This window comes from Falco peregrinus, chromosome 4 (genome assembly GCF_023634155.1).
Source record: "Falco peregrinus isolate bFalPer1 chromosome 4, bFalPer1.pri, whole genome shotgun sequence".
NCBI lineage: Eukaryota > Metazoa > Chordata > Aves > Falconiformes > Falconidae > Falco > Falco peregrinus.
In genome coordinates this window covers 42,446,305-42,469,498 of record NC_073724.1, presented here as the reverse complement: position 1 = coordinate 42,469,498, position 23,194 = coordinate 42,446,305, and the positions used below count along the sequence as shown (strand labels likewise).

The 23,194-nt window shown below is 42.8% G+C and overlaps 1 protein-coding gene across 1 annotated transcript; it reads right to left on the bottom strand.

Annotated features, from left to right (window-relative positions):
• Positions 1-1,956: 1,956 nt before the first annotated feature.
• WDR4 (WD repeat domain 4) lies at positions 1,957-23,174 on the bottom strand. Its single transcript, XM_055801372.1, has 11 exons — positions 22,997-23,174; positions 22,206-22,268; positions 21,340-21,486; positions 19,075-19,231; positions 18,382-18,494; positions 15,176-15,236; positions 13,744-13,842; positions 7,921-7,985; positions 6,198-6,381; positions 5,231-5,300; positions 1,957-2,762 (listed from the first exon to the last, which is right to left on the bottom strand). The coding sequence occupies exons 1-11, from the start codon at positions 23,128-23,130 to the stop codon at positions 2,584-2,586; spliced, it is 1,272 nt and encodes a 423-aa protein (XP_055657347.1). The 5' UTR covers positions 23,131-23,174; the 3' UTR covers positions 1,957-2,583.
• Positions 23,175-23,194: the final 20 nt, after the last annotated feature.

Genomic DNA, 23,194 nt, shown 5'->3' with positions numbered 1-23,194 from the left:
AATTGCTTCCCCAACTGCTTTCCCTAGAGCCCCCTCTTAAATTAAATGAAGTACAACACTTTCATAGCCACCATCATACAGCAGGTATCTCAGTCTCCAAGTCACCATTCCTACCCAATAATATCAAGCATTTCAGCTAGTGATTTCTCATCCTTTCTCGAGGACCAAGACAAACACGCATCACCAGTGTCATACCAATGCATTTACTGTTCCAGATACAGTCAAAAGACTTTCACCTTACACCTGCAACTGTCCTTCAGAAGAGTGATTATAGGGCTTCTTAATCCTAGCTTCTCGTCAGCATGGGATGTGAGGAAACTACCAGGAAATCCGCGTACCTGTTGCTGAGCTCCATTACTGACATTCAACATCTTCCACTAGAGAAGGGGAGCCTACGGTCAGCAAACCAAGCAGCTGGGCCTTGCCTGCATTTGAGCTCTGTTTAGGCCTTCTACCACATTCCCAACCTAAATACAGGAAAGCATTTGTTCCATTTATGTGACATTACGTATGTACACATACACAATGATGCACTGCAGAAATAATTACTTTTAATACAGCACAGCTAAGGACAGACACCACCTTCCCAGAGCAGGGAGGGCACTGCACGTATGAGAACATGATCCTCATCAGTCGACAGTACAAATAAGAAACTACCCAAGCCAGATTGTCAGAAACAGCAAGGACTCCATGCAACACAAGAGCCTTCAGGCACTCAGGGTGCTCAGCCAGCAGCCCTGTTCCAGGGGCGTGCCTCCACGCTAGGCCAGTTCTTTGCATGAGAGCCAGTGAGCCACTCCACCAGGCCGGCCTGGTGGTTCAGGCACTCTCCTGAAAGACAGAAAGACGTATCAGCTCAAAAGTGTTTCCTCCAGATTATGTAGTCAGGTCTCTCTATCTCAGCAGGCTCTCTAATAAAAAGGTTATTGCCCTCGAGAGGGTAAAACTCCTTGCTGAAGCCCAAATATAGCCACCACCTTCTCCTTTGTTCAAGGCCCAGTGTAATCCAGGAGCACTCAACTGATTTGGTGATACCCAAACAAGATGCTTCAGATCCCCGGTATGTGGCTATTGGACAGAGGGGGCTGAATTGCTACACAAGATCATCATCTTTTTGGATGTGACACTGCGTTATTACATCATGCAACTGTACACCTAGTAGAAACTACTTCACATTTTATTCATGCCAAGGCAGCTCCGTCCAGAATGGAGACATTAACCAGAACAGACAATACCATTCTTGAGAATTCACAAGTTTTGCCCAAAGAGACCTTTGCCAACCAAGGCAGAAGGTTCTTAAAAGGAATCACTGAAATAAGCTGGACCCAGGAGGTGAAAGACTGGCTCTGTACTAATGCACTCAACACTGTCCTTAAGGAGGCACTTCCAAACAGGACTATGAAAATCCACGTGACATCCTACAGCTCAAGAAAGATTCGTGGCCTCTGGGACACACAAGGACAAGACTGCAATTTTGAACAGATGTAAGCAGCAAGTTCTGCTTCACTGCTGGACACCTCATATTCTCAAAACAAGCTACAGCTCAACAATGTCTTACACATTAGCATAACTAAAACTTGAGTGCAAAATTTTGGAGTATCCAGATACTCCAGAGAGGACAGCTATATAAAGAGACCTAGAGAATTATTCATGGTTCACAGGTTAATTCTGTAATGGATTGTACAGATTTCTACACCTGGTTTTACAAAGTACATTATATCCCATATAGACACAATGCAATCTGGTAGACGAATGCTTATCTTCTGCCCCACGATGAAGCAACAAGTGATCCCATAAGGCTCTTACTGGTAACTTTTGAAAAAAGATGTACTTCTTGGCTAAGCGCAACATGAAAGAGTTCTTGCTGAAGAAAGCAATTTTTCCTTATAGACCTCTCAATTTTTACAGAAACACTAGGATCATATTGCAATAAAAGGATCTTCCAGTAACACAAAGTTGACTGACACATTTTACTTTTACTTTCCAATGTATAAAATCTATTTTTGCGTTTCCTCTTACAGAAATATGCCAAAGCAAGAAGCAATGGATTGAAAGCTAGGCACAATTCCTACCATATGAACTGAAGGTAAAGGGTTAAAACAAGGATGGCGAAATCTCAGCTAAAATGTTTTATATACAGCAAGGATTTTGCTACATTCCCTCTCCCATAGCCAGAACACTAAGCTAGTTATATTAACTAACAGACCTTTAAAACAAAAACAAAAGAAAAAAACCCAACACATCAACTTTAATCAGTGCACTTCCACCTGAAGAACAAAGCCTGAACATGGTAGGCAAAAAGGAAATTCCGTCTCCAGGAAAACACCATCTCCAATTTTCATATATCATGCATTAGAGATTCCTAGGACTGAACCGCTAATACTTGTATGCAGCTAGAAGCTTAGACATATTGTAAATGCATTATCTGCTGCAAGCAGGATATTGTCATGTCAGGCTACTTGAAAACCTGAATCTGAATAGACGTTTAAACCAGCCTTTTTCCATAATCCATTTTGCACTTAAAACCAGTCCACAGTTGGATCAGTTCTTTTCAGCAAGGCAAAAGTTACAAGCTAGCAAATGTCATAGTGATGATTCTTCAGTCTTCATCTTTTTTGTTTGTCCATTCGAGCCGCGTTGCAGATCCTGCCTTTTCTTTTTCTGCTGCTGTAACCTTTCCTCCTTCCTCTGTAAGTAGGCAGCCATGTTATCAAATGAAGCCTTGTAGAGACTGCTGTAGTGGCTCTCTGCACCAACAAAACCTGCAATTGGGCAAAGCGAGAACACAAGACAAGTGTTAATTCCCTTGGGGGTCCCATCAGTTACTTCCTGTACTATAATTACAGACAGTGGAATTTCAACTAATTTCCTGTGGTCCTATTCACTTTATTAAATATCAGCATTTACACTGTGATTAGTGCTGGTTAGCATCTGTTTAGCCTTCACACAGCCATGCACAGTCTCCATTTTTAGGCTAAAAACATTCACAGACACAAGCACCTGACACTGAAGCAAAGAGAGCACGCAGCTCTCCTTACATGTTGGACACTTGCAGACTTCAAGGCTTCTGTTTTTAAAATGACTGCTGTCACGACTTCTTGTTAGACATCTTATTGGAGTTGTTCCCCAAGACCTGCAAAGGGTATGCCTAATTGTGACTGGTCTCCTAGAGTATTAACCTAAAAGAAGCTCAAAAGAAGTAGACTTCAAATAGCAATGTACTCATTTCTAAGTATTCACTCCAATGGTTTTAACTTTCTGTGAATTCTGCATAATGTTCATCACACCATCTCCAAGACTCCAAGCTTATACAACTACTATCCCAAAAAACCTGATCAGGTTGTTTCTGTAGAACAACACTAGCTGGCTAGGTCCACGTTTCTAAAAATTGTTAAGAGTGATACCTGACAAAGCCAGTTACCTCTAGTTCTTTTTATATTCCTACTTTTCCTGCTATCAAAAATTCTTGATCTTAAAGGGCCGATTTGCTAGGGTTTGGTCCTGAAGTTAGTGTGCTACTCCACAGTAGTGTACATACAGCATCCTCTCGTTTCTTCCAGCAATTTTCCCTTGCTGGCACTGAGCAAAGCATACACGTTTACTTTCAAAGATCTTGCACTCACATAGTAAACAATTTATTGGCCTCTGGCCCTGGGAGAAATTGCATGCTGTCAGTTTGAATACCCATGATAGTCTCTGCTTTATTGGTCTGCACTAAATCTTGATCTATCTTTCTCTGGGATCAGTTACAAGCAGAATGTCAAACTGTTCAACGTGTATTTCAAGATTGACCTACATGTCTTAAAACCTACAGAATCATCAATCAGGTTAAACAAGTTTATAAAGGGACAGTAGGAAGAAATTAAGACTGGGTTTAAACAATGTAATGATCACCTTTTTTGAAAGGAGTAACTACCTTTTCAAGCACTAATTATGCACTGGAATAAGTGCTCATCAAGTGAGCCTCTCCTTACTAATTAACAATAATAGACCCTGTCATCTGAGCAGTTCTCCCTTCCCAGCTGCAGATGCAGCTGGCTACCACATATCACAGTAATTTGTTACAGTGGCTAATTAAGCTCAGAACCTCTTCCCTTGCCTACTCTTTTTACTTCTCTATTGTTCATTTTCACTCACACCTCGTACTTCTAATTATCTGCCTGGCCGTAACTATCAAGTCAGCAACATCTACATGCAAACACTCTCCCTTCCAAAGGAGTACCTGACTTCCTCTTTGATTTCAAAGACTGTACCAGCTTAATGACAATTTAATGAACAACTTAATCACAGCTACACTCTAAGCCATCCAATACTAGACACTAAGACGACTTTACATTAGACTGCAGATTCCTGCAACATTTCCATCTTTATGTATGGCCACCAAGAACAGACTAAAAGACCAATGGGGACTGTAACAACTTTTTTAAGGAAGGTTCCCAGTTTCCCAGCAAAGTACAGGAGAGAAATTTCAATTAATCAACTCTCAATACACAATGAGATATCCACTGGCATGTGCTGCAATCTTTCTCTGTCCTGCAGCCACCATAATTTCAGCTTCTAAGTAAAGTTGGGTGGTTTTTACATAAAAAAATCCTACAAGCATTGGGTGCTTCTGAACTAGTAAACCATGTACTACTTTTCTTTCAGAGACTAGAGGTGGGGCAGGAATCAAGAACAAAATGAACCAGCCCTGACAGCAAACAATTTCATCTGTGATACCATCCAGGGTCACACCCTCCAGCCACAGCAAACTCCACACAATCTACCTTGCCACGGTGGACCTGAATGGCCCATCTTTACAGCAAAGCTGCTCCTCCCATGGCTATTCCATTCTTACTGTCTCCACTATACTTCTGATAAGAGTATCACTGCCAGTTAAAGAGACTAAACAAACAAACAACAGTATTCAATATCACAGCAGTAAGACAGACTCTGGCAGCTCAATCATAGGGTGTTTAGATACATCCCTGTGATAAGGTGTCTAGTAAAACAGTTAGAATGGTATAATTCAGATCTAAATGCCTACATCATTTTGTGGTAACAGTATCCTGAACACACTTAATGTACTACACTAACTGCCATACCAGATGGAGTGACGAAACTGAGAAAACTGAAAGATGAAGTAACTTCAACAGCCAGCTGAACAGACCTGAACTCTAATTCTGCTCCTAGATTCATGCTTTAGTTATAAAAACTGCATTTCCTGGGCCTTTAGACCAAATTTCTCTACCTTCAAACACTGTCCAGTTGTCTTGAAGATATTTTGACATCTTCTGTAGTCCTTTGTCATCAGTTACAGCCTGGGAAGAGAAGGAATATTGTTTATTATTTCCAAAATATCATCTAATCTCATGCTTCATGGCACACAAAATTGCAACAGCTCTCAAATGAGTACAGTGAAAGGAGAGTAAGTGTAAGCCCCCCACAACCTCTTTTAGGCTCCTTTTTTCCAGGACTGCTATAGAACCCTGGCCTGAGATCACGTGTTCTGCTGGGGAAGCTTTGCAACTTGAAGGAAAAGAAAACAGATTCCCACTTACTAATCTGTGAGGAAAACGAGTATCACAAGAAACACATAAGGGCCACAGAACATACTTGGAAATTTCATTTAAAAACACTTCACAGCTGTACCATAGTTAGCTGGGGACGTAAAAGGATAACAAGTGAGTTTCCAGTTGTTTAACAGGCTATTATAGAGAACTTGATAGCACATTACTCAAATTTGACTCCTGTTGTTCGTGGGGAAAAAAAAAAATCCCCTTAATGCTCCCAGAATGCCTCGTCCCCCAAAGGATCCTTCAGAGGCAGGCACAGTGAAGGCTGTGTGGAAAGCCTATCTGAGCAAACCAGAAAGGGATTTTGCTGTTTTGTGGGTTTTTTTTAAATAATCAAGTGTAGCACAGACAATGGTTTGAAGTACTGAGTGCAACAGCTGACAACCACTTTGCTTGATCCTGCTATGGCAGATGTCAGCTTTACGAGAGAAGAGACTGGTATTCATCATAAGCTCTCAGTAGCTTTGTGTTATACACAGGTGAGAAGCAGAATGAGATGTGTACCCATGCCTTCTATGCCATCTCAAGACACAAACAGAGAAATGTGCCATTTAGCTTTCATGGAACATAGTTTACTCATTTTTGCTATGGCCTCAAAGCAACACAAAACATTCAGGATGCTAGTGTAACAAAAGTATCTACCTTCCACTGATCATCACATGGTCTGTACAACTGAAGAGGAGCTTCATTGTCTTCCTGCAAAATCCAGAGATCTCCTGTTTCCTCAAATGCAATGTCCCAACCTTTATGTTTCAAAGAGATTTGCTGTCTGTAAACTAGCTGTTGGGCAATGGCATCAAGCTGAAAGATGTAGACTGTGGGAATACTTTTGAGAGGAAAAACTTAATTACCATTATTACCAAATCCACCTACAGCCATCACTTGCACAGCAAACTACAAACACCCACGCTAATTCCAAACAGAGCCAAAGCAAAGTCATTAGGAATTGCAAAAAATACTCTAGCGTTTCTAGTGCAGTTTGCTTACATGATCTGAGACAGAAGCTGTAAATACGTAACACATCAAACAGCTTTTCAAGTGTTATATGAAAGAAAAAGCAGTCAACGCTGCCCTTTCTTTAAAAGAAAAGGTAGCAAATGGAATTTCATAAGAATTACTAAAGATTTATATAAGGAGTGTTGCATCATAGCACACTGGCCTACAAGGCTTCACTTGATGGAATACGTAGCCAAGCACCAGTCAAAATAAAACAGGAAGGGAATTACATACCAGGGAGGGGAGGAGGGAATAAGAGGGACAGGAAATCTTGACACGGCTGAAGAACGGGACTCTGGCACTGCACTCATCTCCACCTCTCCCATCAGGACTCACTCCTCTAGCAGCCACAGCCTCTACGTGCAGAGCTTCCTAACCTCCCTCAGACAGGTCCCCAGTGTGCCAGGCAGGACACCATGGCTCCCTCCCGAGTGGCCTACCAGGTCCACGTGACAGCACTGTTCAGAAATGCTAGGCTGTGGAGTTAGAAATAAAAGCCTGACGCAGAGCGCAGCATGGCCCCTGGGCTAAGTGACACAGGCACAGCCCTCAGCTGACATGGCTTCTCCCTCCAGGGCCACTCTGGATGCCCATGCAGAATGCATGACGGGGATCCTTGCTCTGGCCAAGAGCAAGTCCACTGAGGGGACAGATTACAGATTTCACTGTACAGGTAGCTCTGGCAATCTCTCCTTTTCCTGTTGGCAAGCTTTTGTCGGGAAGAACAGCTTCCTTAGCAGGCTTAAGGTGCTGTGGAAAGAGAGGGGAAGAGTGCTTGTCCATCCCTGTAAGACACTTCCTTGCCAGCTGGATTTGTAAAGCTTCTCAGTGCTTAGGCCCTTCAGCTCCTGAGCACTCTCTCCTTACACAAACACACCTATCTGAACCTCCAAAATCAATGTAGCCTCTCCACAGTTTTAAACTGAAGCAACGCTGGGGTTTTAAACAGAATGGCCAAACCCATCTACAGGAGCAGAATATGGTAACAGAAGTTTGGCCGTTCCATCACCACAGCACCCTGAACAAAACTGGACCTAAAACACATGGGCGTCACGCACAGCAATTTTGGGAGACATCCCGAGCACCAAGGAGGGCTCTCACACATCCTCGTCGTGTGTTTCCTCCTGTGATGGAAAGGCATCCTAAAGTCTGCAAAATTTAACTAAGCCAGGTAACCCTTGCACGCAGACCAAGCACAATAAGGACTCAGAGGCTCCCTGTGAGGCTGCAGGCATGCCTGGGACACTTGGAGATCCACAGTACCAAGTACTGCAGGCTAGGGGAAAGTTAGGACAGCCAGCAGGGAAAGCTGCTCTTGCCTTTGCAGGAGCCATGATGATTTTAGCCTTTTTTCCCCATTTACTCTTACCAGTCACATAGAATGGCAACATAACCACCTTGACAGCAGTAGGTTATTCTTGACACAGGGTATTTCTATTAAAAAAAGAAAAAGAAACATCCTTGTAAGTCAAGACCATTTATGGGCAGAAAATCCACATTCCATTTCACATCTCAGCCTTTAAAATACAGAAGATGTCTTAATTTACAGCAAGTTAAGCAACATAATTACCTTTAAACTGCGCCACTGTTTGCTGTTTTATGAAGTTTTCCGCACTTCTCCCTTCACAGCCATCCAGAGATCAAATGCAAAGGTTTTAGTGAACTACTCTTAATAGACAAACTAACAGATGAAGGAAAAGTACACCACCTTCAAACATTCTCTCCTGCGACGCTAATGGCAAAAACATCGACATTAAGCCCGCTCAGCCAGGATATCACACTAGCAGCTCAGAGATTATAAACACAAGCCATTAGCTGCTGTTGCTGTTATGTTTGTTAAAAAAAAAGAAGATAGTGAGGCACAGCTAATATCCTTGCTGTGATGCCTCTGTTTTCAACCTGCGTCTGGGTGAAGCCATACTGCTTAACAGAAAACATGCCTTGAAGAACAAGGCAAGACGGCCAGAGGCCATTTTCCTCATTAAGAAAAAAAACAAACAAAATCCTCGAACAAACTAAAAAAAAAAATTATAATCTCACACCCAACAGCAACAAAAAAAACCCTACACAACATTCCCAATTTAGAAGACACATAGTTTTACCTGGGAGAGAATCGGAGAAATACCTTTGCTACACAAAACATACTACTTGAAATATATAAAAACTGATTTGAGGCTCCCTGAGTGGGAAGCGAGAGCTTGGGAGGAGCAGAGAAACTGCAATAAGATGCCCTAGGGTGCTTTTCCAAAAGTATCTGTTATGTAATGTGAAAGATGGAACTGCAAAGGCAAAAGGCTGGTTCTCAAGTATATTTTGTAAGTAGTTATAACACCAGCATTTCTGATTAATAAAAGCCTTCCTACTGGAGTTATCTCCTTTATGCCAGGGAAAATACATCTTCTTGACACCCTGCTGGCAGAATTCAGGTGCATCCTCAAGTCCTCTTTCCTTTTATCTACCTTCCAGCCTTCACCTCTTTCCCTGACATGACACTGGTCACTAGACAAACCATCTGGATCACCAGGTTCAGCTGAATTTGGGAGTAACCATGGGATTTTACCCTCTGAGCTACCAGCTGATGTATAGGCATTGTCAGGGTGCTTGTTTCTGAATTTTGCAATCAACATAGAAAAGCAAAACAAGCTGTACAGCTTCCAAACATTCAAGTCAGCAAGTTTAATACCAGAATTAACTATTTTGTCAGTGGTACATGACGCAACTACTAAAAGATAAACCAACAGTGGGAAAGATATTTAATAGTATAAATATATCTGAAAGCCAGGGTTACATAGTGCATCTCAAGCACATGAGAAAAAAAATTAAATCCGTTGTGTGATACAATCTCACGGAAGGAAGCAAGAACAACAGCATGCGCACACCTTTCACTCACGTATTCAGATGCCTGTATGCAAATATGAACAGAAGAGGAGCACTTTACAAAAAACGTTATCAAAACGATGATGTGTTTCAGAGCTGTTGGGAACAGATGGGACTAATCTCTTGCTACTGTGCAGAAATACTAAGTTGTTAGTCCATATTTAGCATTGGGACCCAGGATCCCTGTTTCACACTGACATAAAAAATGCTTGCAGTTCCAAATACTGGGCAGGATGAGTGGGCTGAATCAGAAAGGTCCTCTGTAGCCAATACATCTAAATGTAGTTATTGCAGTATGGAGCCATTTATACCACAGCTTTAGAGTAGAACTGACAGCTCCTGTTGCAAACCACCAGTGGGTTCTTTAGACATTTAAAGGAACAAGCCAAGATATATAGAAATATATATATAGAAACCCCAAACCTGTGATATTTACTTCTAATAACAAAGCGCTGCTTTTATGCCTGTCTCATGACAAACATGCAGGGCAAGTGCAGCAATGGGAAGTGCCCACCTACACAGGAGTGCTTTGTCAGAGAGACAAAGGGTTCTGTGAACTTGAAGTATGCAGCAGCTCTCCCCCACCCTCACTGTGGGAGGGAGGAGAAGGCTATTTTGATTTGAACCAAGTGTTATCCACAGCCGGACAGACCAAGAAAATGTATCTTCTTTGCAAGCTCTTTCCTTTACACGTGTAGGTAAATTAACAATCAGCAAAGTGATTACAAGACCTGGAGTAGTATCTTGTTCAAGGACAAGCCTATAAAATCAGTTAATTTAAAGACAAGCTACAGGAGCAGTCTGTGATAAACAGATGTTCAGTTGATACTCTCTGAACTTATTCAGCATTTATATGACACTGTTATCAGCCTGCCAACACCTTAAAATTAACTTTTGATGTCATCTGTGAGAAGAGGTGACCCTATGAAAAATTAATGTACTGGAGCACTGGGGTACAGTTGTGCAATTCTTGTTCTGGACTTTAAACAAGCTTCTGCTGTCAAGAGGATCAGATGAGGCGGAAGCTTTGAAGCAGGAAAAATATTTATATAGCACTATGAAATTAGAGAATTACTCCCATTCTAGTGAAAAAATGAACTGAGGATCTGCAACCCATCAGCTGAAACCAATGCTATACTGCTCAAAAACATTGCTACATTCCCAAAACACATATATTCATTATCTGCCAAGCAAAATAAGCCCATGTTTATGTGCTCACATGACCCATCATTACAGATAATTCCATTATCGTTATCCATTTTTCCATGCTTCAAGCTGTGTTTCAAGCTTCAGTGCATTCACAGTGGTTATCAATGATAAAAATGTAATGCAGAAGACAAGAAAACACACTTATCGATATCTGATCTTTGGTTGCTGGAGTCATCTGCAGACAGCTGCTAGTTACAACCGACGAAGTGCTGACTCAAGACATTGTTCCCTTAAATTCAGACTGTAAATGTTACAGTAGGTTTTGAAGGTGATCTTTGATACACCTGGATACATAGCATGACTAAATACTACCACCAAACAACACCTCTGGCATTTCTAGCACTATGGTGCCAGCAAAACACAAATCTCCTCCTTTGGTCCTGCTGGCCATTGAGACTGTAACTGTTCTGAAAGAAGCACGTACTGACAGCTGTGTAGCATACAGCACAAAAGTGGCAATGCACTGTATTAAGGTTTAAATCTGTCATTTATCTGTCTGTAATCACTGAGACACTGCCTGATCACCATTCCAAGTGTGTACAAACTCCAGAAGTCAACTGAGTCTTTGGCATCCCTCAAGCATTGTGCAAATTTAGTGTCACCGGAGACAGATTTTTAAAACCCCTGTAAGAGTGGGCAGTGAGCAGAATTTCACAGATTCAAGGAACAGGCCAGCCTGAGGCTTCCAAGACCACCATTAGGAGACACATACGGCAGTGGACAGAAGAACTGCAAAACACTGCAGGAATAGTTTATTAACTGTTGTGTTACATTTATTAACCCACAGTTTGTGGATTTTCCCTGTCATTGCTTGCTTACACCGAGGTAAAGAAGCTAAACTGACACTCCTCAGTGAATGGGCACCCCAACTTTCTGCTGAGAGACTCCATCAGCACAGAGTATCCTATGGAAGGGACTTTATCAGGTGTGTGAGGAGGCAAGGCAAGTATTACTGAACTATGTCCAAAAGCCTTCAAATACATTCTAAGAGAGTTGGAGATTATTTTTAAAATCAATTCCTGCTTGCAGCCACAAGGTTTTTTTCCTCTAACATTTGTTAGTTTATCCAATGCTATGTTCAAAGTTTATTATAGCTTCATTTTTTTAAAAAATAATAATAGTTTGTAAGCAATGAGGTTAGAATACAGTGTGAGACCAAGCCCCGTTAATTTATAGGCAAGCTATCTTTCTAAATGCTAAGCCAGTCTAAGCAAAAAGTAGCATTTTTAAAATTAATAATAGGATTCCTCACTTCACAGCTAGTTGCTTACTAGTCCTCAATGATCCAGTAAAGCTAGAAGGCAAACTATTTTAAAATAAAACCATTCTTCCCTCCAAAGGAAATGCCTTACAACATTGCTGTGGATGTGGATTTGATGGTTATCAAACCACACTGTTTCAACATTAGCTACTTTTGAACACAAAGAGAAAACACCTTAGCTATGAAACTCCCCAAGCCACTTATTTCCAGAAGACTATATGCAGTAATTTTACAGGTTTGCCTCAGTCTTAATTATCCTTTCTTTACTCAAATCCTGCTGCACCCAGACTCTAAGAGGATGCCCGCTAGATGGGCTTGTTGCCTAACTTGCTACACCCCTTTTTTGCTTGTGAAAAAAAGAAACAGCAGTTAACAACTTCAAAGATTTCAAGTACTAGACTCAGTCTGAAATGAGCCAGGGACCTTGTGAATGTGTACCAGAGGTCTCTGGCTCAGGTGTACTTTCAAGTATACTTTCGAGTTCAGGAGCAGGTTAATGTATGGATACTACTCTGAATTCCAAACCCAAGATTTCCAGTATCTAAGCTTTGAATGCTATGATCCAAGTGGCTGCCATCCTGGGCTTACCTACAATGTTGCAAGTTATTACTCAACACAAAGAACAACTTACTGATGTCTTTCACACAGAAAAAAACTCAAGTTGTTGGGTCTGTACCTAGCAGCTTGGTCCTTCCATCAGTTATGCTCCCAGTTCAGTAACTGGGAATCCCACTAACAAAACAGGCCAGACGTATATGGACGTCAAAGAATCTCTGACGGATGCCCGTGAATGGCTCCCGACTGCTGGGAGAGGCCAAGCACAACACACTGACTAACCAAAACCACAACAAAACACAAGGGAAGGGGACTTTCCAATTTAATTTCAGTCTGGATACAAATTCTGCAGTGGATTTGCCTCAAGAGCCATGCACAGCTGCTGGCTTCCCAGTCACCTAACAACTGGGAGGCAGCTGTGGGCTTCAGAGAAAGCAGTTTAAAGATTCACATGAAAAACACACCCAGCAGGATGGGTGGTTAAATGAACAACTCTTAAATGACTCAACAGATTAGCAGCCAGCTTAATATGACATACAAAGTAGGGACAAGAACAAGTGCTGTAACACTGCTATAAGGTCATATGTCAATTCATGTGACAAGAAAGAACAAAACCAGAGATCAAGTACAACCAGAACCACTGCTCACATCAGATTAGCATCCCGTTATCACAGCAGCACCCCAAACACACACATACGACAGCACTCATGTACAGGCTGCAAGCTAGGGAGAGCTGCTGAGGTATTCAGTTTTCATGTAGGACTTGGACATTTTAATTCTGGATACCGCCCAGCTTCAGACAACCCAAGCCCAGTGTTTTGACTCTGTGGGGTAGTACCATTGCAGGTGACTGCCTACAAATGTTACAACACTGCTCTTTGCTCAGATAAATTGCAACTGTAACACTTGAAATTCTAGGTATTTTATAAAAACAGGCGATTTTTTAGTTTTTTTCCAGTGTTACAAGGTATTTTCTGGCACCAAGACTCTCTGGCACCTGTGGTTTTGGTAACATTTTCACGTGAAGGCTTTCTCCAGTGTGCAGAACTTACATTTGGGAAGAATTACAAACAGTTTCTTTTGGTTACTGCTTGGCACATTTATAAACGCACACAAGAACCTTCTACCTTTCCTGAAATCCCAGGCTATTGTAACAGCAACTCACAGGCCTCACATAACTTCTGAACCCACCGACAGAAGGGAAGCACTCCCAACAAAATGCAAACACCACGTTTGGGAGTCACAAGGATCAGGAAGATAGCAAAAGCATTGACACACACACAGGAGTACCTGGTCGGGTTTGGTTGTCTCAGGCCCACAGATGCTACTTAGATGACAGCAGTACACTTCTTCTCCACTTTTGTACTCCCAAAGCCTCAAAGTCAAGTCCTGGACAGAGGGAAGCGGACACAAGTCTATTACTAACAGCACCTCAGGCAAAGAGAAGCCATTTGTGGCCTTCAGCTAAATCCTATTTCCCTGGAGAGCTTCCCACAGAAGCTGCTAAACAGTCATTTAGTTAAGACCTCAAACTGCAGATAAAACATTTTAATTAACACAATTTTTCCTCTCCATTCTAAATTATTCAATCACACTAACTTTAGTTCTCCTTCTGAAGTGGAAATTGGGTAGCTGGAGGAGGACATTTCAAGCCTAATTTCAAATAGCACAGTAATACATGTGCTCAGCATTTTAATGGCTATTCTTTCAAGTTGCCCTTCTCCACTCCTACTCTTGTTATCACCCAAATTCTTGCTTGCTTTAGTAACCTCCCAGAAAGAAGCTAAACACTTCTCTGGAAAAGCAGAGTAATCCAAGAGCTAAGAATGAAGTACAGCCACATGCAGCACTAACACTAGAGTTACTAAGTATTAAAGGAACAAGAGACAAGAGCCTTAGGGAAGGCAAGAGCAGCAGCCGAAACCAAACACTAAGGATTACTATGATCTTCACATCTTCACAGAAAACAATTGTTTCCTATGTAGTTTTGGTAGTCTGGGAAACAAAGAATATTGTTTCCCTTATTATAGACCAACTCCATCTACTCCCTTTGTACATGTCTGGCATGACAGCAGGATGCCATCAATTTCAGAAAAGGGCTGGGGGGAGGGAATGGACGGAACACTCACTTCTTCAGTCCTCATCCAAGCATTGCGAGGCACTGCACTGCAATCTCTACATAACATGCACTGGACATACTATGAGGACATACAGACAAGGACATAATCCAGAACAAGTCGCCCAGGGGAAAGCAAGTGGGAGGGTGTAGAAGGAACAATTTTCTCACATTAAAAGCTCTAAAAATATCTGTGTAAGGCCATTCATTCTCAAAACACTCATTATCATGGCAGGCTAGCATAATACTCATTTGCTTCAAAGTTGTTTAACAGTCCAACGATTAAAGTTTGTCTGTGCTCCAAAGCAAGAATTAATGATGAAGAAATACTGAGGACTTTGTGATTTCTCCATCCCAAAGATCTTAATAAGCAGCTAGCCATGCTATAAACAGAGTAAATGGCTCTTAAGATTATCTAGGAATAGAATGGGTGAATACTGAAGAGAAAACTGAGAAAGGTGGGGGGGGAGGGAGAGAGAGGGCATGCTGTAAACCGTGAGAGATGATGCTAAGTATTCCAAGGAACCTGAGGGAAACACAAGCAAACAATGGCTTTAAAATCTGTATTTTTGAGAAATACTTTTCTGAAGAAATTGCAATACGTACCCCAGAAGCTGATAACAGTAGGTCAGGACAGTTGGGTATTACAAGTATTTTGTTCACAAACCTAAAGGGAAAGTAGTGAGAAGTTGAACTCTCTTGCATGACACTGGTCTTTAAACACACACAGTAAGAGAAAACACCAATTTTAAAGGTAACTCTAAAATAAACAGATTCTCGACATCAAGCTAATTGGGAGGGAGAAAAAAAATATGTCTACAGTACTTCATATATGCTACACAAACTACCTTCTACTTAATGGGAAAAAAATATTTCCCCATCTGCACTCAAGGAATTCTATCGACTTTCTCCCGACTGCGAGCTTTGCCATTTAGACCAAGAAAATACCAATGGAGATAGATTTACTTGGGTAGCACATTGCCCTTTCTCAAGTCATGACACACATTTAAAACATAAATCAACAGATGCTTTTGAAACACAGCAACAACAATGAATCAGCTTTCAGAGTACCACATCTCTCCCATCACAGCTGGAGACCATTCAAAAGCAATCTTTACAGATTTTTAAAACAAGAATGTGACAATTTACCACCAGCGTCTACATTCAGCCAGAAACCTTATTTTTCAGAAATATGTAATACTGCTGTGTCTACCGTGACTTGCCTTTGCTGAGTAACAAGGACCTGAACTTCTGGAATTCGTTAATTAACTTAATGCTCAGCAACTTAAAACACAGTGACCTGAGCAGAACATTACCTGAGTGGGACAGTCTTGCTTTAAAATGGGCATAATATTAAGGCCATTAAAAAAATAAAGAGGAAAAATAAATAGAAAGAAGAGATTTGGCCACTGTAATACAAACTTCCATGACAAAGCGGTAATGGCAGATCCAGCAAGAGTCACCACGCACCTCACTGAAAGAAGATCCAGGAGTGTGAAACAAGACAACAATTACAGCTGCTTTATGTAAACCTTTGCTCATTCATTCCTAATTTAAATATTGCATTTTTAAATATATTTCAATTAATTTACACTAAGTGCCTTTCCACTCTGCAGCCCCTAATGAACTCTTTGTGCAGACAAAACAGCCCCCGTTTAGAAGAGTCTTTCTGACGATCAAATTCTATTCATTAGAAAGTACAACTGTGTACACAGTAGGTGGAAACATCAGACACGGCTCTGTAAATATGCTATAGAAACTGGCCTGATCAAAGACTACTTAGATCTTTAACTTCAGTAGTCTCTTGCTTTTATACTATGCCAATTCTCCACAGATTAGACTATCAAATGATGTTTATTAAAATCAGACTGACACTCCAAATTAATCCATGTCCTAAACGCTCCATTGAAACACCTTGGTAGGCAAGTGTAGATAGGTTTGCTACCCATATCTCAAGTTCCCCAGTCAGAGAGTCTTTAACTCCTGTTTCTGATACAGTGAGTCGACTGCACCGCGTTGCATCATCTTATGGAAGAACATGCCTGGAAGAGTGTCATTAACCCCAAGTAACTCAGAGACAGACAGACAAGCAGAATTACGTGCATTCTCCACCCTACGCAGGGTCACATCTTCGCTGCTATCTTGTCACTGGGGACTTCAAAATGTAGCAGCAGCCACACAAAAAAAAACCCCCAAACTTGCACAACCCCCCTACCCTACTCAAAAACCCTAACAACCAGCAACAACAAAAAAAACCTCCAAAAGTCCACAAAACCATGTGGAGATAGAAGGCAAAGTGAACAGACTTTGAAAATACCACAACTGATAGACATTTCCCTCTACATTTTGCTGCTTAAAAAGTCTTTTAAAAGTCTATTTGCCATCTGAATCTTCTTCGAGGTAAAATGACTGCTGAGAAGTAAAGGGAAAATACAGTCCCCTCCTGTAGGCTGAAAAGGAAGTCCAGATCAACTGGCTAGAAAAAAACCTTACTCCTATAGCAAAACAAGTACCTGTCTCCTAGCAAGTCAGAGCACATCTGAACCACATCCACACAGCTAGCAGGCTGATTTGCTGCCCTCTACTCTTCAGATCCCTGGGAATAGAAGGACCTTCACTTCAGGATGGAAGAGAAAGGAAAGGAAGGGAAAGGAAGGAACATCCTTCCTGTTTTTATGCAGAGCGAACCCTGAATTTTACTAGGCTTAGTAACACAGCAGCAGCACATTATCTTTCTACAGGGATATCCCCTACAATCCACCTTCTGCAGATCCTTCTACCTACCTAACTGTTCTTCCCCACAGCAATAGAACCAATCTCAAGAAAAACACCAAGTCCCTTTTCTCAGCTACCAGAAAGGCCAGGTAACTACATTAAGAAGCGTGATTCCTTGAATCTATTTTATGCAGCCATTCTGCAGCCTCTAGTTCACTGCAGTCTAATGTCCAGGCAGAAAGAGTGTATCTTACTGATACAGCCAGGTTTCTTTTGTATTACCACAGAACCTCCAAGTCTGAGCTCTGCCTTGAGACGGCATTAGATTAACATCTGTCCATGCTAATCACTAAGACCTCCCTTCCTAAGACTAAGGGGGGCTCCATCTTGAACTAACAATCTCCAGACTCTGCAGTCTCATGTGGCCAGGAGGTCCAGGGAGGCAATTCTGCCCCTCTACTCTGGTGAGACCCCACCTGCAGTACTATGTCCAGCTTCGAGGTCCTCAGTACAGGAAAGGCATGGACTTGTTGGAGCAGGTCCAGAGTTGGGCCACAAAAATGATCAGAGGGCTGGAGCACCTCTGCTATAAGGACAGGCTGAGACAGCTGAGGTCATTCAGCCTGGAGAAGACTCTGGGGAGACCTTACTGCAGCCCTTCAATACTTAAAGGGGGCTTATTAGAAAGATGGGGACAGACTTCTAAATAGGGTCTGTTGCAATAGGACAAGGGGTAATGGTTTTAAACTAAAAGAGGGTAGATTCAGACTAGAAAGAAGAAAGAATTTTTTTTTATAGTGAGGGTGGTGAAACAGTGGAGCAGGTTGCCCAGAGAGGTGGTAGATGCCCCATCCCTGGCAACATTCAAGGTCAAGTTGGACAGGGCTCTGAGCAACCTAAACTAGTTTAAGATGTCCCTGCTCATTGCAAGAGGGTTGGACTATATGACTTTTAAAAGTCATTTCCAACTCAACACATTCTATGATTCTAATACAGACTTAGCCGTTAATCTACTATGACTAGAAGAGACAATCATTTCATCCACTGAGACACAGGGAAGAGCTGCACACAATAACTTTTGCACACAACGAACTTACTCTGTGTGTCCCAAACAGTAAGATACAATATTATAAGGAGCCTTTGCCAAGCTGACTCTGATCTTCTCATCTCTGTCTGCAGTTAGGATATACCGGTCATCAGGACTCAGTGCCTGTTGGTAAAGGGAGAGTTTAAGTGCCCGGCGGTTCAATGCTTGTTTTAATACAATTCTTTCTAACCAGGAGAAAAAAAGATAAGCAGTAAACTGTCTGCTGCTCCTGATTCTCAATGACAGGCGCAGCTATTAAGCCATGCTTTTCCACCAAAAACAGAAGCATACATCTTTATGACAGTAACTTTGGCTAAGACAAGTGACACTGACTACCAGGTCCAGTGAAATCCACTGAGCTCCAACACTACAGGCAAACGTCCCACTGAGTGTTAAAAAGAGAAACTTATCACATTGAAGAACCCAACCGACATGACAGACTAGGTGAATTCTCATATACATTCTATCACTAAGTCTTCTGTGACTGTAACATGAAGCCTTCTTAAACACACACACTTTCCCAATAGGTAACCCTTTGGTAAGCTTGTTTCCTTACCAAACTCTGCAGGAAGAAATCCCGACCACATATTGCATTTATATAAAAAACAGAAATCCCAAACCTAGGACAAGAGCAACAATGAAAGACCCAAACACAAGCAGGAACGCAGGTTTGTACACTAACTACAAGGAGGCACGTACTTACAACATCCAACAGCAGAGACAAGTGACCTAGCTCAAGTTTTCCATCTGCTTGGGGTTCAGTTATTGAGTAAGAATAGACATCACCAGACTTGTCTGCAACCAGAATCTTATCTTCTGCAGCTGTAATAACCAGGGAAGTGCATCTCCTGTTCACAGACCTGAAAGAAAAACAGCACAATTTGAACAGCTCTGGATGGCAGCTTCAGCAAATCTGGATTCAGACCCGGTTAAACAGGCCAACAGACTGGACAAAAAGCTCTCAGACGCAGTATTCTTGAAATGGCAGTAATGAGAATAATGTTAAGGGAAGGTACGGGGCTGAAATAGCACTTTTGAGACCTATTAAAAGACTAAACTATGTAATAGCAAACACCTGGGGGGGGGTGACAGAAAAAAAAGAGACCATTAAAGCTGCATGCCTGCATTTTGCTTAGGTGCTTTCTCAACTGAGCATTTTACCTAGGCAGCCTGCCAGTACTCTATAAAGAAAGCGAGCAGACTTTTTTGAACTCTCCATAATAAAAATACAAGTTAAACATGCAGAAAAGAGAAGACAAGGTAGGAGTTCTCCTAGTAAAAGCCCTTTGCAACAACACATCTGACAACTGTGTGGAAACTACTCCTCCATTTACCACTTCTTACTGTAAAAGGAAGCCCTTACTTGTGAACCTCAAGGACTCTTCCTCCTCACAGCCAGAGTCAGAGCACCACAGTCTTAGGGTACCTTGTCCAGGCAAAGCCCTGAACTTGAATTCCGACTGTCCCTCATCATCTGCCAGTATCTTATAGTTCCAGTTGCTATTGCAGCAGGTAACAGTTTTCTTGCGCCTTTTCAGATAAATGTAAGGACCATATATGTGAGAAAACAAGTTTTAGGAAAGGTTTAACCACTTATTCTGGAAAATGCTTCTGCAACTTAACAGCTATTGTTACTGCTGTTATTCTTTTCTTTCCAAACCCCTCTATGTCCTGTGTGTTAACAAATGACTAGGGTCACCGGGGATCATAAGGAATGGACATTTCTATTCACCCGCTCTCAAATTTGGTGATCATCTGGAGGCAAAAGAACAATACACTGTATTTAGGGTAGGAATCAGAAAATCTAATATTTTTTAGTGGCTGTTTAAAGGAACACCGTAACAATGGAAAAATGTATAGAACAGAATGCCTACTAACACACTGCAGGCTCAGGCAGCAGAGTTTCAAAATAGGTTACCTTGCCAAGAAGAAAAAGTCTTGGTCCAAGTTCATTGTACTGCCTTTGATCTTACAACACAAAAAGTCAATAGTTCCCCTTGTCTGAAATGAGCTGACTACAAGAGACAGCACCACATGAAAACTTATATATAGCTTGCCACAGAACACCAGCGCAAGTTACATAGCTCAACTCTAGCATTCTTTTTTTCATGCAGAGGCCCTTTTGCCTGCATTCCCAGTTTCCTAATAGCAGGTAGTGACATTCCCAAAAAATCCAGCTGTGGTCCTAGCTGATCTTTTAGCAGAAAAATGAAATATCAAACAATTACTCCATGGCATATTATGGGCAAGACATACAGGGATGACAGAATGCAGAATGAACAGAATTCACCATTTCTGGTTTTGTTGGTGATTACTTACTCACGATAACATTGGTTAAAGGTCCATCATGTACCCTACACACACAGCCAGGCAGACAGAGACTCTATTTTGTTTTGCAACCAGGGCCTCAGCATTCGTCAGAGACCACCAGAAGCAGAGATGTCATATGCTGAGGTACTTTCTCAGGAAGTCCTTCATGGTACTCTTTTTTTTTTTTTTTTTTTCTCCTCCTCTTTCTCCACAAACAGTAGTCACAAGCAGCAGCAGAAAACCTGTAACTGGAGGACCTCTGGTGGACAGCTACAGACTGTTTTCTCAAGAGGACCGTACAGCAGAACAGAAACAGTTGGCACCACCTCTAAAGATCTGCTTTTAAGAGAATTCACAAATTCCTCAAAACATCTTCTCCAAATCAAGAGAAGCAGACATTGCACTCGCTGAACTACTCAGTATTACTCTTGCAAGCCCAACCTTACCATTCACTAGGAGTAGGTAAAGTTTCAGTTCTTAAGGACACAAATACTATCTTCTGGAATAAGAAAACAGATTATCCTTTCCTCAGCCAATGATATAAATAGGAAGCTTAGTGACAACAAATGGCAACATCCCAAGCACTACTATTTTATAGTTCTAAATGAATCAGCCATATCTCCATAACAAAGTGACACACAACATCCTGCTTCCTTACCTGATGCTAACACATTCCCAGGAAGGCTTCGTATGGAACAGAATCAGACGTTTGCTGTCATCTGTCAAGGCAAAATAATCTCCTGATGGGGAGAAGGCAAAAGCCAGGATGTCATCACTTCCTTTACCTGTAAGTTTTCCATCCTGCCTAATAGAGAGAAGGAAAACAACAGTTCACAACCTGAGAGTTCCTGAAATCCTTAAGAAAGATGGCTGTTCTCACACCACCAAGGGGGAGCATGAAGAACAAAGTACAACAATTTGTGTATTTGTGCTTAAAATGCTGAGCCAACTTGAACATTAATGCAAAGAGAAAAGCTAAGAAAAAGGAAACTGATATAAGGTCTAAGCCTGAATTTAAAAAAAAAAAAAAAACTACAACAAAAAACGCTAGGGTTTGTGCTAGCAGATCCTGATATAAATTTAGGACAAAACAGAAAAATTAGCTACAGGTAAAGCAATGTCCAGTGGTAGAATATAAACTAAGAAAAATACTTTTTCAAGTTTTGAAATCTCATGACTTGGAGAACAGACCTGAAGGAGGAGTTATGTAACTGGTTTATATCTTTTTTTCTGTCTTAGATGACCTAATAAACAATGCAGCATTCTCTGTAGATGTCTTGACCAAGAAGAGTGATACAGAATCACTGACTGTACTACTGGTGTTTCTCTAAGAACTTGTACAGTCTCCCCTCTGGGACGAAACAGAAAGAAAAAAATACATACATACATATCCACTAGGGTTAGCAAAACCAAACTCGCCATCACCTGATCAAGAAATCATCCCATGTCTTTCTTTTATTACCGTCATTACCACATAACCTTCAGAGGAGATGCTCCCTCTAGGAAAACAGCAGATTTTCTCACCCTTTATTTCCTAAGGTTGTCTTCTCTACATTGCTGCAATCGTACACGAAGAGACCATCATCACTGTGAATAAAAACCAACAAACTAAAAACACTAGAACGACCATGAGCTTAACTACAAAGAGCTCAACTCCTTTGTAACATGCTATTTCGTGGTCACTTGCAGCACCGCCAATAGCTTGAGGCCCCCCCTGCCAAACGGGCTCCCAAAGCGCCACAGGAGCATCGCAAGTTTACACCTGCCAAACCAAATCGTCACCTGCTGGCAACGTAACCGTGACTTCTGCACATTTTACTCGTCAGACCCGCTGTGCTTGTCACTAGCACTTACCCCGCTGTTCACATAGCAGCGGCGCGCACCTGGTGGCGCGCGATCGTGCCAGAACACCGGCAGGACTAGAAAGCTGAGGAACGCCATTTCGGTAACGGCGGGTGCTGAAGGGGCGCCTGAAGGCTGCGCTCGGCCGCCACGGCGCTCCCGACAGGCGGGCACAGGCCGGGGCTGCTGCCGCTCCCGCCGCCCCGCCCCCCCCCCCCCCCCCCGGCTGCCGGCCAGCAGCGGGGCAGCCTCTGCCGCTCGGATGGCCCCGGCCCCGCTCGCCCCGGCCCCGCTCGCCCCGGCCCCGCTCGCCCCGGCCCCGCTCGCCCCGGCCCCGCTCGCCCCGGCCCCGCTCGCCCCGGCCCCGCTCGCCCCGGCCCCGCTCGCCCCGGCCCCGCTCGCCCCGGCCCCGCTCGCCCCGGCCCCGCCGGCGAGACAGGCCCCACCCTACAGCCGCGCCGCCTAGCACTGACCCGGGCTCCTTGTACCGCGCCGCCAGGAGCCGCCCGCCGCCGCCGGCGACCATGAGCGCCCCGCGGAGCGCCAGGGCCGGCCCAGGCCCGGGCCCGGGGCCGCGCCCCCCGCCGCCGCCGCCGCCGCCCTCCATGCGTCAACGGCGCCACGTGCCGCCGCGGCGGGCGCAGGGCACGGGCGTCACGGCACGAGGCAAT